At 46.1% G+C, this 15,385-nt stretch overlaps 1 protein-coding gene across 1 annotated transcript; it reads left to right on the top strand.

Moving 5' to 3' along the window:
* Positions 1 to 784: 784 nt before the first annotated feature.
* On the top strand, positions 785 to 5,878 carry FEZF1 (FEZ family zinc finger 1). The gene is made up of 5 exons (XM_043872551.1): positions 785 to 1,070; positions 2,809 to 3,685; positions 3,876 to 4,010; positions 4,268 to 4,400; positions 4,831 to 5,878. Exons 2-5 carry the CDS (start codon positions 2,885 to 2,887, stop codon positions 5,181 to 5,183), a joined length of 1,422 nt encoding a protein of 473 aa, XP_043728486.1. The 5' UTR covers positions 785 to 1,070; positions 2,809 to 2,884; the 3' UTR covers positions 5,184 to 5,878.
* Positions 5,879 to 15,385: the final 9,507 nt, after the last annotated feature.

Here is a 15,385-nt window from a genome sequence, read left to right as displayed (position 1 = left end):
AACGTTCCGGCAGCGGGTGAGTTGTACATGTCAGCTAAGCGCTCTAAAGCTTTCCAGAGTCGGGCAGTTTCGTGCTTCTTTGCTTTTTCCTTTAAACCTGGCACTGCTTCGGAGGAGTGCAGCAGTTGGGGGGTGGGGCGGATTTTTCGATGTTGAGAACCGGCAGGTAGGAAAGGAAACCTGATCCGCCCCCAAAAGGCAGCAATTAAAGTCTTAACCGCGATCCATCTGTCGTGGGACCCCCACCCCCGCTTTCCCTTAGCAAAGCCGTCCGGCGCTCTTTGTCTGAGGAGGGAAGAAGACACAGGTTCGGCGGCCCCAACAGCAAACGGAAAGACAGTTTCCAGCCTGGGCACACCCTGGGTGACTGGGCTTGGGCCGAGGACCGCTCCGAAGTGCCCCCGGAGGCGTGGTGCGTCTTCCGGGACCCCGGTCCGCGCTCTGCGCTCGCCCCATTCTGCACTTCTCTACCGCGGCATCTGTCCTCTCAGCCCGGCGCCACCTCGAGACCTGAAACCGGGCACTTGCAGGCCTAGTGGCTGAGGCCGGTCGCATCTGGACCTTCCCCCCACCTGGCCCTTCGGCTACCTTCAACTTCCAATAGGACTCACGCCTCCTCCCCCATCTCCTTAGCAATTGGGCTTCCCCCACCCCCCTCACCCCCATCCAGCCAGCTGCTCTGCCTCGCGGTAGGGCATCTCTCCGGCTCTCCCAGCCCACACTCTCTCGGTTTCCACTCTCCTTGGCCCGCCAGGCAGAGACGGGATAGATCCCCCAAAAAGGACAGAGGGAGTGGCCCCTAGCTTCTGCGGGGCAATGGGGTGGGAGAAAGGAACTGTTTTGGAGTATTTTGAGGTCAATTTCCTCCGCTTGGGGTCCAACTTTGCATTCGGTGTGTAATTTATCAGCGGCTCAACAATTCCAGGGTTTCTAGTCTGCTCGCATCCAGCTTCCCACCGCCGACCCTTTCCATCGCTCCTGCTGGAAGAGGACGCCCACGCCCGCTTGGCCCGATGTCTGGCACCCGCCACCACCCGTTCTACACGCACCCATTCGGGGTAACTCACCAGGTAGATGGCATCCTGCGCTGCTGCGGGTGGCCACTCACAAGGGCTTGCAGGCCGCGAGACCCGGGGGCTGGCATCTCTGCGCTGTTCCTCTGCCTCCCGGCGCGAGCTCCCGCCTTCCACGTCCCTCCGGTGCAGCGGCTAGTGCTTGCCGGGCACTAGCACATCTGGCCGCAAGGCTAAGCTCTGCACGATCGCAGGCTGGCCAAGGGGAGCGACCAGGACCGTGCGCACCGCTGCGCCCGGAGCGCTCCTGGCCGCGCCGGCCTGAGCGGTGAGAACCCGCGCTGCCGAAGTCGCTGGCCCGGGAGTCTTCCGGGAACACTCCTTAAGCTCCGCAACAACTCCTGGGGAGTTTTGGCCCAGGCGCCACACCCAGAGGGCGCTTGGAAGAGAGGCGTTGCAGGACAGAGTCTCCAAGCGCTCTCTCCGAGACGGAAGCGCGGATAAGGCCACTCCCGGAGCGCAGGCAGGTCGCTGTGCTCATCGCCCCCATTTGCCCCCCTGCACACTCACCCTGGCTGTCGCCCGCGCTTCTTTGGGGAGGTGTGCGGACACCAGCAGTCAGAAGATTGGAGGGGGGAATCAATAAGATTGCTTCCCTTCTCTGCCCAACAGTTACTTTAAATGCTCCGAGAGAGCTCTAGCTCAGCGCAGGTACTTAAAAGACTCGTTCCGGGAGAGCGCGCGCGTATATCTGTGGGTGAGGGGGGCGGGAGTGGGCTCGGTCCTAGTCGAGGTTTCTTTTGATGCGACTCCCGCTTATTCCCTGCCACCCCTCCTTAACTTTGTGGATGGAGCGTGTCTTTCCCAAGCTTTTGTCATGGCATCGCACTTACAAAACCACAAACACAAAACAAGCCTCCGAAGGCCTTTAATTCTCAGGGGCATTTAGGGAGGCCAGTTACCTGCTGGCGTCTTCCAAATGGTCCAGAGTCAGTTCGGGCCGCGGAGACTTCGGGATTCCGGGAGCCTTCGGTCCCGGGCCCCAGAGGAAGAGAGAGACTGCGGAGGAGGAGGCGCGGCTTCCACCCGGGTCCAGCACCGGCCCGGAGGAACCACGCGGGGAAGGCTAGGATTTCGCTGCCGGAGGCTTCCTGGCCGTGGCTTTCTAGAGCCTGGCGTTTGATAAATATAGCCTGGCGTTTGCCCCTGAATTAGAGTCTGTTTCCTTATTTAGCCCTTGCACAATGATTTTAGATGATGTCATTTAGAGCTAAACGAGAAAATTGATCTCAGATTTGCTTGGCCTCTAAAGCCTGGTTAAGCAGATTGAGAATTAAAAAGAGAGAGGAAAAAGCAAAGGTGGGGGGGCGGGTGGAGGAGCCCGAAGTGTGCGCCCAAGAGTGTGTGCGCGGAGGGGAGGGCCCGCCGCGCGGAGGAGAGCGCCCCCGCCTCTTCTGGGCGGGGGAACCTCACTCACCAATGAAAAGTAGTCACTGACTGCCGAGGGGGGAAAAAAAAGTTTTCCTGTTGACTGTTGGAAGCGAACTGAGCAATTATCTAGTTTACCTTCTCCTCTTGGAAGTTAACGATTGGCGAGATCTTGGCTGCGTTATTGACACAACACTTTCTATTGATAGAAATAAGTAGTGATTGTCCCCGAGTCATTGGTGCGCCAAGAACTCTGCAATGGGCTGGCAGGAGTCCATTGGGCTGGGCAGGCAGGTTCGGCTGGTGATGCTGGGGAGGAGGAGGAAGAGGCTGCTGGTGGTGATGGTGCCCGTCCCCCTCTCCGCAGGTCTGTGACAAGCAGGGAACAAGGCAACGACGGCGCAACCCGGCCCCGGCTGACGACGGACGCTGGCGACTCCGACATGGACAGTAGCTGCCACAACGCGACTGCCAAAATGTTAGCGACTGCTCCGGCCCGGGGCAACGTGATGAACACCTCCAAACCCTTGGCTTTCTCCATCGAAAGAATCATGGCACGCACCCCCGAGCCCAAAGCCCTGCCCGTCCCCCACTTCCTGCAGGGAGCCATGCCCAAAGGGGACCCCAAGCACTCGCTGCATCTTAACTCGTCGATCCCCTGCATGATTCCCTTCGTGCCTGTGGCGTACGACACGAACCCCAAGGCGGGGATGACGGGCTCGGAGCCCCGGAAGGCGAGTCTGGAGACTCCGGGGGCCCCGGCCACAACACCCGCGGCGCCCGCGTTCAGCTGTAGCGATCTGCTCAACTGCGCGCTGAGCCTCAAGAGTGACCTGGCCCGCGACGCGCTGCCGCTGCAGCAGTACAAGCTGGTAAGGCCGCGGGTGGTCAACCATTCCTCTTTCCACGCCATGGGCGCCCTGTGCTACCTGAACCGAGGTGACGGCCCGTGCCACCCGGCGGCCGGCGTCAACATCCACCCGGTGGCCTCCTACTTTCTCAGTTCCCCTTTGCACCCGCAGCCAAAAACGTATTTAGCCGAAAGGAATAAACTGGTGGTCCCGTCGGTGGAGAAGTACCCCTCGGGAGTAGCTTTCAAAGACTTGTCTCAGGCTCAGTTGCAGCACTATATGAAAGAAAGCGCCCAGCTTCTGTCGGAAAAAATAGCATTCAAAACGTCTGACTTCAGCCGAGGCTCTCCAAACACCAAACCCAAAGTTTTCACTTGCGAAGTGTGTGGAAAGGCAAGTACTTGGGGGGGTGGGGTGGCGGGGCGCAGGGGGTGGTAATTCTTCCTTCCTTCCTTCTAAATTTATTTTGTAATTATTTGTATACACTTGTTAGAATGTTATCACCTCCTTCCCTTTCCTCTACCCGGGGGTGTTCTCCAAGGGCTGTTTGGGCTAACCTGTTGTACTTGTGTTTAATTTTAAGGTCTTTAACGCGCACTATAACTTAACCCGTCACATGCCGGTGCACACAGGAGCCAGACCCTTCGTTTGCAAAGTGTGTGGAAAGGGCTTCAGGCAAGCCAGCACCCTGTGCAGACACAAGATCATTCACACCCAGGTGTGTTCGACTGTGTCAATTTCACCTGGTTTGTTTCCGAACTGTTTTGTTTTTGTTTTAATGGCCGATAGACTTACTCCTTACAGTTAAGGTTTGTTTGAAATGTGCCGGCTGGACGAGGGGGAAACGCCTGTACTGTTTGCCTTTGTTTTACTTAAAAGCATGAGGGAGAGAGCATGACAGTGTTTTGAGTTTTTCAGACTCCACTCACTAACAAAGTACCTTCACTTCCCTGCTTGTTTCTTCTTTCCGCTTAGGAAAAACCCCATAAATGTAACCAGTGTGGCAAAGCGTTTAATAGAAGTTCTACTTTAAACACGCATACCCGAATACACGCAGGCTACAAACCGTTTGTGTGTGAATTCTGTGGCAAAGGATTTCATCAAAAAGGTATGGAACCCAGGAGGCGTTGTCTTTCGCGTGAGTCTTACCGAAAGCCCTCAGTTCTGGGGGCTGTTTTGGAAGATGTGTTTTAAGTGCATCTAGTTACCGGCGCGTGCGTTGCCTTTCCAACCTCCAACCCGTAAGTGGGATTAGACAAAGGCACGGCTCGTACACAGAGGGGGTATTTCTTTTTAACTTCTTGTTCTCGTTTTATAGAATTAGATTAATAACTACTGTATTGAAATGTGGCGGGAACGACTTCATGGTCGATATTTTAAAATAACTTCGGGGAGCCGAGTGCAGGTGGGCAGCTAAGTCCTGCCCGGGGCTGTCGGATCTGTGGCCCCTCTTCTCCCGCCTCCTGGTCCCTCCATCGTCTGCTCCTCCCTTTTCAAGCTCTTTTCAGGTCCACGTCCCTGTCGTTTGTCTGTTGCAGGGAATTACAAAAACCACAAGCTGACCCACAGCGGGGAGAAGCAGTTCAAGTGCAATATTTGCAACAAGGCTTTCCACCAGGTTTACAACCTCACGTTCCACATGCACACCCACAACGACAAGAAGCCCTTCACCTGCCCCACGTGCGGCAAGGGCTTCTGCCGGAACTTTGACCTCAAGAAGCACGTCCGGAAGCTACACGACAGCGGCCTGGGGCTGCCGCGCGCGTCAGCTGGGGAGTCAGGTGCGGACCCGTCGCCCCCTCTCCAGCCGCCGGCGACGCTGCAGCCTCTGCCGCCGCCGCTGCCGCCCCCGGGGCCCCTGCAGCCTGGGCTCCATCCGGGCCACCAGTGATCAAGGCCAAAGTCTCTTCCCCACCCCAGCCGGGGTCCCCACTCCCGAGACAGCTGGCGGAATAGAGCTGGACCTCTCTACCCAAACTCGTCTGTAGAACCCAGGGCATGTTGGGCCCCACGCGTTAGCGCCAACCAGAAGCCTCTGAATCCCCTGGTCTTTTCGCCTCTTGCATGCACCTGCTACATGGTTTCCTGTATTATATGCTATATAGGCACTAACAATTATGAGAAAACTTGGGGGTTGGTTTGTGTTCTGATTTTTTTTTAATTTGAAAAGACTTTCATCTCGGGTGGAGAGATTGTGTTTCTTTTGTTTTTTAAAACAAATTTTCTGCTGTATTTATTGAGATCTGTATTATCCTACGCGGTGATGCTGCAACCGTTTTTATTTTATTGTACATATTCCCATTGTGTTGATTCTGCAATCTCGAAATGCCTGCCGATTGTTTATTACCATTTCCTCTTTCCCTGAGGTCAAAAAAACTCTGTGTGTATGTTATATATACACGCATAGATGTGTCTGTTAAGACACATGCCACATTCATGAGCACACATGCACATATGCACACATACACGTTAGATAAGGGTGGTTCATTATGGATGAATTTGAAGTTGAAATTTTGGTTTTGATTCTTGCACGTGAAAACTGATTCATTGCCTGTTGGAAATAAATCCTTGGAACATGCTTATTTAATCAACAACCTTCAGGGCTCTGTTCCTGTTTTTCAGCTAGAGATCACTGATTCTGACCCCCTCAGCCTTCTTTTTTAAAATAGTCAACCATGGATTAGTACCGCCCAATGTTCTGAAAAATTCACCAAGAGCAAATAATAGTCTCTCCAAATAAAAGCAAATTGTTACAACTCTGGTAAACTAAGGAAATTTGATTCAGCTCAAAGACAGAAGATGTGGAGCTTTCTAACAGGAGCACATCTTTGTCCTGGACCATCGGATGTGTTTGTGGTGCAAAGTTAAGTGAGAACAACATATCTAGAAGGTGCATGTAACATGCATCTTCACACAGGATTACAAGGATGCCTTGTAGATGGGGGATCTATTGTTCATATCCTGAAGGCACATACTGACTTGTACACAGCTGGCAAAGGGAGCCTGCATGTTTTTATGTGTCTATGTATGTTTGTAGACGAATATACCTCCATTCAAGGAGGAAACATGGATGAAAACCAAACTGTGGCGGGTGCCAGGTCCTTGAAATGCTTCAAGTGTTAATCAGCAGCTCCGCTGTGAGCTTGGGCTCTGGTGTTTTCTAACTGCAAGTCTCTCCTGTTTTCTTGCCAAAACAGTGAAACAACTGCTAAAGACTTTAATTAAGAGGGGTAATTAGTTCAGATTTATCAAAGCCGGGTTGTTATACTATTAGCTGCTCAGTAGAAGCTGCCAGACAAGCTCCCAGCCCAGCCCAGTCATCCCGCAGCAGCGGGGCCACATCCAGGGAGAGAGGCTGGGGGTGGGGGTGGGCAGTGGGCAGCAGGGGTCCTTGTAGGCCCGGGGGCCTCAGGGTGCCTCTCGGCCCCTCCCTCGTCCTGGCGCTCCGGCCAGGCCAGGCCAGGCTACGATTCAGAATCCACCGCGGATCCTCACCAAGAGCTTAGGATCCCCTCCCGCACCGGGGCAGGGTGGTCTTCCTGGCCCTCCTAGTACCTCGACGGCCCCAAGAGGGGTGCGGGAAAGGAGTTTAAATTTTTGATCTGGCCTCTCTTTTGTAAGCCTTGGGGTGCGCTGAAGGAAATGCGGCGAGAGACGACAGGCGGAAGGAAGGGAAGATCGGCAGGGGGCATCTCCCTGCAAGGCAGCAAGTTCCTTGACAACCAGAGCCCCGCATTTTCAGGTAGTGGAAGGACTGACGGCTTCCAGGATCCCTTGGAGGTCCAAGAGTCAGAGAGGTGGTAGACACCCTGGGTGAGGCGACCACCGACGAGTAGGTGAACAGGTCTCACAGGACACCCTAGACAAGTTCTACTGGACCCCTCTCCGGTTGGGGAGCCCAAGACCCCGGGCTCGGAGTGGACAGCAGAGCTTCCGAGAGTCAGGAATTCCTGGTTGCGCGTGCAGAGGTGGGTCGAGACTTCTTAGCCCTTGATCTGGGACGCACGCCCCTCCTCACCCCATTGGCCCCCAGGGCACTGGGACTCTGAAGTCCCAATCCGGCAATCTGGAAACCGAACCCCAAACTTTCTCCTTTCTTGACCTCCCCACACCTCACCTTATCCTTTGCTGAGACTAGATCCCTGTTAGATTTAACTTCAGAAAGAGATGGAGAGTTTTGAAATTCCATAGGTGGGTAAATTCTGAATCTGCGAGGCTGGCAGAACGGCCATTCCCGTTGAACATCGCAGCCAAGTGGAAAATCTTGTCCGAGCTGCTGGCCACATTCCCTCAGAGCTGCCTGAACCCCAGGGAGCTTGGGGGAAATGTCTCCTAGCTTATGGGCATCCACTGTTTCCGAGGTGGCTTAGTCGAATCTTGAAAGTGTTTGTTCTCTTCAGGTACACAGAATGAAGTCAGAGGTCATTATAAAGGGCAGAAAATGGCCTTTGCCTCTTGAATTTATTCTCAATAAGTATTTGAACTTATTCTCAAAACCAAGATGTAATTCTCCCAGACTTTCAAGGTTACACAATTTTACTGATGGAAAAGAAAATGAGCATATTTGAGGAAAATTGCTAAGCCATAAAACACTTATAGTTAGGAAGTACTTATAAGTGGTCCTCCCATCTTTTAGCCCCTGGCCAGTGTACCTTGACTTGTGTTGAAAAATAAGTTAATCTAGGGAAGGATAGAACTGGCCTGCTGAGGGGGGCCGAGGTATAGAGGATCTGTTATTGTAATCTGGAATGACCTTTTGCAGGTCTGATTTGGGATGGGGCAGCCATTCCAGAGAAGACAGGCAATGGAACTGTTGTCTGTCTGGTCACAGGTTTCAGTAGCCTGAAGTAGTGATGATTAAGTAGGAGAAGCCAGAAGGAAATTCTCAAAACTAAGCACTCAGGAGAACTACTTGTCAGGAGGTGAATTATCGATGAACTTTGATTTATGACAAAGCTGTTAGAACTCACTGAACATCAAGGAGAATCTCTTTAAAGACAGGATGAGTTTAGAGATTAGTTGGAGTGGTGGCGACTGGAGGAGGGGGTGTTGAAAATTGATGAAAAGGGCTACTTAGCTAATAGTCAATAGAAGACCTTACAGTTCTCCCACTTCCAACAGATATTAAAAGGTGCCCCTTCACTATCTAACCTGAATGTTTGTGTTTGTGTGTGCTTATATAAATGTCTGTTTTCATTCATGAGATAGGCACCCCAATGGTATGCATCGCAAATTGACTCATATCCCGATCTACTTTCTTTAGCCAGCAAATTCTCTTCTTTATGAAGGAAGAATGGCCAGTGTTCAGATTATCTGCAGAGGAAAACGGTTTATCTTCAACTCTCAGCTGGAGTTATTAATAACTTTGGGTACGGGGGAAGGCGGCCCATCAGACTACAGGAACCAGTTTTAGAAAGTTACTGATCTGGGGCCTTATGTTTTGTTCAGTTTGGGAAAACAGAATGTCGAATGGAATTAATAACATAAGTAGTTGATGCCTATCAATTTTATTTTAACCCAGATCCCAAATTCTGATTTCTGATAATCTCTTCTCAAAGGATATAAAATGTTCCAACTTTAAAAAATTTAGTTTGAGAACAAGTTGTTATTGTGCAAGATTAGGACTGAAGTGTCAATTTTTCAATAGTAAATGAAAGCATTTTTAGGGGCTCATCAGAGCAGTTATTTGTTCATGAAGTTTGCAGCTTAGTGAGTTTCTTGTAGAACTTTGCTCCTGTCTAAATGTGAAAGGAATGAATCCACAAGGTGCAATGGAATCTAATTTCCAGAAATGTGAACACTATTTAATAATTGCCCCTTAGCAGTAGATAAGTTAGAAATCATAATTTTGTTAGATATGGTGACAAAGCATTGACTAAATTATAACTGTAATGGAACATTTTGTCTCTGCAAAATATTTATTCCCAAATATATAGTATAAAATACAAATGATCTCAAATTCAAAATTAGGGTTTTTTTCTTATAGAAACATTTTTTGTCACTTTATAAACCATTTTAATAGGGAAAACCTTTATGACGCATAAAGTTTTTGATTTTAAGGGATCATGACTTGCTCTGTTACAAACAGCATGAAAATTAAACACAAACCTAAATCTCAGTGGGTAAGAGTATGCAGTTGTTGTCTGGTCCCAGAAAACTTTGCCTTTTTTTATATTTTTTCCAAAAACACATGTTACTTTCACACAAGAAATTGTTTCCATTAAATTAATTAAAGACCAAAAAAATAATATTTGCAATTATAAGATACCTTATTATAGATTTCATTGTTTCTAGAAGTCTATTCATATGTCCATTCCAGCTCTAGGCAGACTAAAAACAAAGATACATTCATCAACACACTGGTTATTTATATTCTCTTGGTGTTGAAGCAATTGCCAGTTCAAGCCAGGATAGGTTACTTACTCCAGGCAATAAAGAAGAGAAAGCTTGGTTTTTAAATAACCTCAATAGGAAAATCTACCTCTGCTATTATATTTTTTCTGCTTGTATTGTGACATGTTGCCCATAATGAACTTTGAAGAAAAGTCAAAATCCATCATGCATTTGACCATTCAAATATCACAAATAACCATACACATTTTCTGTTCAAGTTCAAGGTGATTTTGGTGTCAAATGAACTCATATTGCTATTGGTCTTATGAAGATCAAGTTACTAAATAAAAATGAAATAAAATTCTGTCAATAGAAGTCTCCAGGGCTAATATTTTGCTGTCAAACAAACAAATGTTGCTCATGGGTACAAAGCTATGGGAGTAGGGAGAGACAGCATCATGTACCAGTTCCTCACTCAAGCTACAAATCTATTCCCCAGTGAAGAACAGATTTCCAGTCTGATTGAATGCTCTTCTTCTTGATAGCAATAATATACACTTTTTTGTGTGAGAAATATAAAAGTTAAGAGCAATGCGGAACCCTTGAAGCATAGTAGCAAATATTGCGATGTCTCTTGATAGCCCACATAGAAATGTAACTGGAGGAGAAATTGGCAAACCGCTCCAGCATTCCTGCCTGGGAAATCCCAGGGACAGAGGAGCCTGGTGGGCTACAGTCCATGGGGTTGCAAAGACTTGGACGTGACTGAGCACACACGCATGCATAGAAATGTAATTTGTCAGTTAAATGTGAACAAAACCTGGAATTGGTGAAACATTCCACACATGTAAATTTTTTACACAAATTTCTGAATAAGATTTGCATTTTTAAAAATTTCGGCTAGAACTAAAGTTTGGAAGAAACCCCTATAGAACAAACAGTTTAGTTTCTTCAACAAACAGTAGTAAGAGAGAGTGGGGAAGGAGAGCTGGAAAAAGAGAAGCAAGTGGTACAGGGAGATATAGAAAGGCTGAGGGCAAGGAGGAAAAGGATGAGGACAAGGAGGAAAAAACCTATCACTTACAAGAGATTTTTAAAAATTTTATTTTTAATGTGGGCCATTTTTTTTAAAGTCTTTATCAAATTTGTTACAATATTACTTCTGTTTTATGTTTTAGGCTTTTGGCCCAAAGGCGTGAAGGATCTTAGCTCCCCCACCAGGGATTGAACCTGTAGGTTGCCAGGGGAAGTCTTAACCACTGGACCACCAGGTAAATCCCAAAAGTGATTTTAAAGATGGTTGCTATATTTTTAACATAGCTACTTAACAGTTGTTAAAATAGTTGCTATTAATAATCAATTGCTACATGTAAATCTTATTTCAACCCCAAATTAATGAAATAAACTGTAAAAATGAAAATCATTTGTAACATCTGAGACAACTGCAAATTTGAACACTGTTTAACAAAATTAACAAATCATGTTTACTTTTTGAGATATGAAAAAAGAATAAAAGAATAGTGGTTTTATTTTTTTAAAAAAACAGTTCTATAAGAACTGTATTCAATGATTTAAGGGTGAAGTGATATCTGGAATTTGCTTCAAAATGATGCAGGAGAAGGGAAGGGGTATAAGTACAGATGAATAACATTGCCCATGAATTTTTTTTGAAGCTGGGTAATGGTAAACAATACTATATTATACAACCTGAATACTTTGATTAAATCTAAATTTTCACTTAAAAATATTTTACAGTAAGTTGTATTGTTGCAGGAAGGGGGACCCCTTCCAGGGCCCGAAACTGGGCTCTTGTCTAACACTCGGAAATGAATTGTCCAAGGAGACACATGCTGACAAAGCAAGAGATTTTATTGGGAAAGGGCACCCGGGTGGAGAGCAGTAGGTAAGGGAACCCAGGAGAACTGCTCTACCGCGTGGCTCGCAGTCTTGGGTTTTATGGTGATGGGATTAGTTTCCGGGTGGTCTTTGGCCAATCATTCTAATTCAGAGTCTTTCCTGGTGGCGCACGCATCGCTCAGCCAAGATGGATGCTAGCAAGAGGGATTCTGGGAAGTGGACGGACAGGTAGTGTCTCCTCTCGATCTTTCCCGATCTTTCCCGAACTCTTCCGGCTGGTGGTGGCCTATTAGTTCCGTATTCCTTATCAGGATCTCCTGCCATAAAACAACTCATGCAAATGGTTACTATGGTGCCTGGCCAGGGTGGGCGGTTTCAATCAGTGTGCTTCCCCTAACAACTCCCCCGTGAGAGACTTCATACTCAAGATGCTTCTTGGGAATTGGGGCGGAGGTCTCTTTCTTCTGTAACTTCTTCCTGCTGTGCCTGGGCGTAGGCCTGCCTAGCAGAGCAGAAGTCTCTCTATACCTGACCTAAGTTGGGGTGTTTTATATCTGAAACCAGCTTTTACTCTTGTAATAACAGCAACTTAGTTTGGAACTGTCAGCGCCTCTCAGAGGTAAAATAGACAGGGGCCAAACAGACCTAAAAGGATGGTCATCACTGGTCCCCAGAAACAGGAGGCACTGCTGGGATGATTGGCTGGTGGTCAAGCAACAGAGCTGTGTTCTAAGAATCTTATGTTTAGTCTGAAGTTACCGTCTTCCACCTGGGTGGGGGCTCTAGTTCTGTAGAAGAACTCAAAAGACATTGTTATGCATATATATATATATTTTTTTTTGAGCAGGAACCAGGACCCATCTCAAGGCTGTACCACCATTTGATTGTTTCCCCTCTGTTTCTGTATTTTTTCCTTCTCTGATTGGCAATTGTTTGAATCTACCCTTTGGAATTCAGGGAAGGTCAAGGAGGCTGAATAAAGCCTATATTTTACAGTACAGCAGATCTGTACTCCAGAGTCGCCACCCCTCAGAGTCCTGTTCAGTTTTATTTAGGGAACAGGGCAACTATGACTGTGATAACTTTTTGTCAAAATGGGGCATAGGACCGCCGCAGCTTGGAGAAGAGACACTGAATTGGAAGTATTCCTGAGTTCCAAGTCTTAGATCTGAGCCTTGTATGATTAAAATCTCAATCCCTTGGTCTGCCATTTTGTTGTAACATACCCAGTTAGTAGTAGCTAGAGAAGGGATAACTGGAGTTTTAATAGACAAAGTAAATCTCTTTCTTTTAGAAGAATAGACCTGAAATCCAGTCTGGACCTGGCACTTCAGGGAGACTTGTAGCCAGGTGGCCAGTTGCCTAGTTTTATAAAAAGTAAGGTAGAAGTTACTAGCTTCCAGCAGACATTGTTTTGAGAATGGAGGCATCTAAGCCTGACACGACTCAGAAAACTCAAGTTTTTAGCAATACAATGTCTAATCTGAAATTACACCCATAGTAACACCTGGTTATTTCCCAGGATGTCTGAACCATAACTGAGTACTCTATTTTGACTTTTAATTATAAAATTTTTTCTTTAATAGCCAAAGCAGATGGCACCATTAATGATGTTAGTGTTTCTCTAGGTATGAGAAGATGCAAGAATTGGGACTCATAAAATCTCTTGAAAAGATCTAACTATCTGAAGGCCTGTTCTGCCAGTTTTCCCAGAGCACGGAACACCTCATTCTTGATCTTCACCCTGAACTCCTTTCAGGGCCGTTGGAAGTCAGCAGTTGCAGTGGCCATGATAGAATCGCTGTAGATGTAGATGGCAAGTGTCAATCTTCAGTTGGCAAAGCCCCTTTTTGCTCACAAACTTGACCACGACTTTGAGGGGGGCATTTCATGACCATTTTATCCCATGGTGCTGAGAATGTCCATTCTCAGGTTTGGCAAAGATTTTGTCGACTGGCCTCTCAATGGGCTGTTACTGGATTAGGCCATAAAACAGTATCTAAAATTCTCTGGACCACCTGTCTTACTAGCCTCTTGGTCCAGGAAAACATTCCCTCTTGTTGCTTTTTCTCATATCTAGAGTTACACTGTCATCATCATCGATTTCATAAGGAACTATATATTATTCTATCAGAGGCCTCAGTCACACATTTGGCACTGTAAGAAATAGCAATTCTGTAAAACAGGTGAAATACAAAGAACGTAGCCAGCAGTATTAGTAAAGTCACAAGTAAGACCTAAGAGCTTCTACTAGATATAGCCCAGTATATCCCAGGTCATCTGACTTAGTCTACTCTGTACGAATCTTTATCTTTCAGGGAAATTATACATTGGCACCACCATCTATAAGGCACACAGCCCAGTTTTCTAGTGTTACTAGACTGATTATCTTTAGTATGATTTAATTGTCTTTAACACAGAGGAGACTTTAAACCTAAATTACCATAGCCTAGTGTTATCTATATAAATCTATCTCATAATTGTGGGAGATTTCTTTTTCTTTTGTTAAAACCTTTTTTTTGTTGCTCTGATTGAGCTTGAGGAATAGAAAAAGGCTCAAATTTATAGCCAGAGTCAGAGTAGGCATTATTAATTGGCCCAGTAAGGGGATCCCATCTGGTAGTATCATAGTAACCTGAATATGACTATAATTTTTCCAAGTAAATTTCTTCAGGGCCAACCAGTTAGAGTCTTGTAGTAGAGAAATTTACCAAGGTAACCCAGAGCTAGACACATATAATTGGCCACAAACCCAACAATTGGATTGATTTTTAAAACTAGCATAGTATCAGGCCTATGATAGAAAAGCATTTGATTTACATACAAAGGTCTAAGAAGTCAAGAGAACACTATAAACGATCATACGAATCAGGTCCGGTATCTTGGACAAGCTGTCTACCTCTGATGTCGTTGTCTTCTCTTCCTGGTGTGCTGTAGTTTTTCTTGTTTGAGCATCATTTTAAGGTGAGATCAGGTCAGCTGTCTTCTCTATAGACCAATCCAGTGTAGGGGCCTTTGGAAATGGGAATTAATCTAAGAGTTAATTTCCCTTCAGTTTTATTCTGTATGAGCTAGTTAAGAGTACCTGATAAAAAGTCTTTCCATCCAGGTTGGAGACAGTCTCTTAAATTATGTCTTTTTTCAGTCCTGGTTGCAGGTCATGAGGCATCTGATCTTCGTCCAAAGATAGATTACTGAGACAAGCTTCAGAAACAAACTTTTACATTAATATCACATAACAGAATTGATCATAGACTTTTTATTTTGCTGAAACACTTATAGGATCTCAGACTGAACTTTTAATATAAAACAGGACTGGGAAACTCACGCCAAAGGCTTATCACAGATTTTGCCTAACAAATCTAGGTGAACTCTTTTCTTTTAAGGTCTCAAAAATTCCTTGAGATTTTTGTACCTGTTAGTGAGATAACCTTTTTAGCTCATTTGATAAACTTACTGGAAACTTAAGAGTTTTAAATTTCTGGAGGAGTCAGATAGAGAGAAAATACAATTGTCTTGTTTATAATGTGTAATTTTACCAAATTATTTTTATAATTAGTTTAAGAGGAAGGTTTTTTCTGTTCCCGGAAAACACACAATTTAAACCTGTAATTTCTCAGATAGAAACCATAAAAGTTATAAGCATATTCGCTGGTTCATTCAGTCCTTTGTTAACTTTTGTGACGTCATCGGGTTTTTCATCAGAATACCAAGACATATCAAAATGTTAAGAACTCTATATAATTTCTAGGATATCTGTATTAGTAACTTTTCATACATTATAACATAAGTGGATTTATTACTCATTTGATAATCTTTTTCATGTAATTTAACCAACCAAATAAACAGTTTAATATCTCTCTTTGGGATGTTTCAGGGGCCCTCTGAAACACCCCAAAGTTA

This window comes from Cervus elaphus, chromosome 18 (assembly GCF_910594005.1).
Source record: "Cervus elaphus chromosome 18, mCerEla1.1, whole genome shotgun sequence".
In the NCBI taxonomy this organism is placed as follows: domain Eukaryota; kingdom Metazoa; phylum Chordata; class Mammalia; order Artiodactyla; family Cervidae; genus Cervus; species Cervus elaphus.
This window is presented reverse-complemented; position numbering and strand designations above follow the sequence as displayed.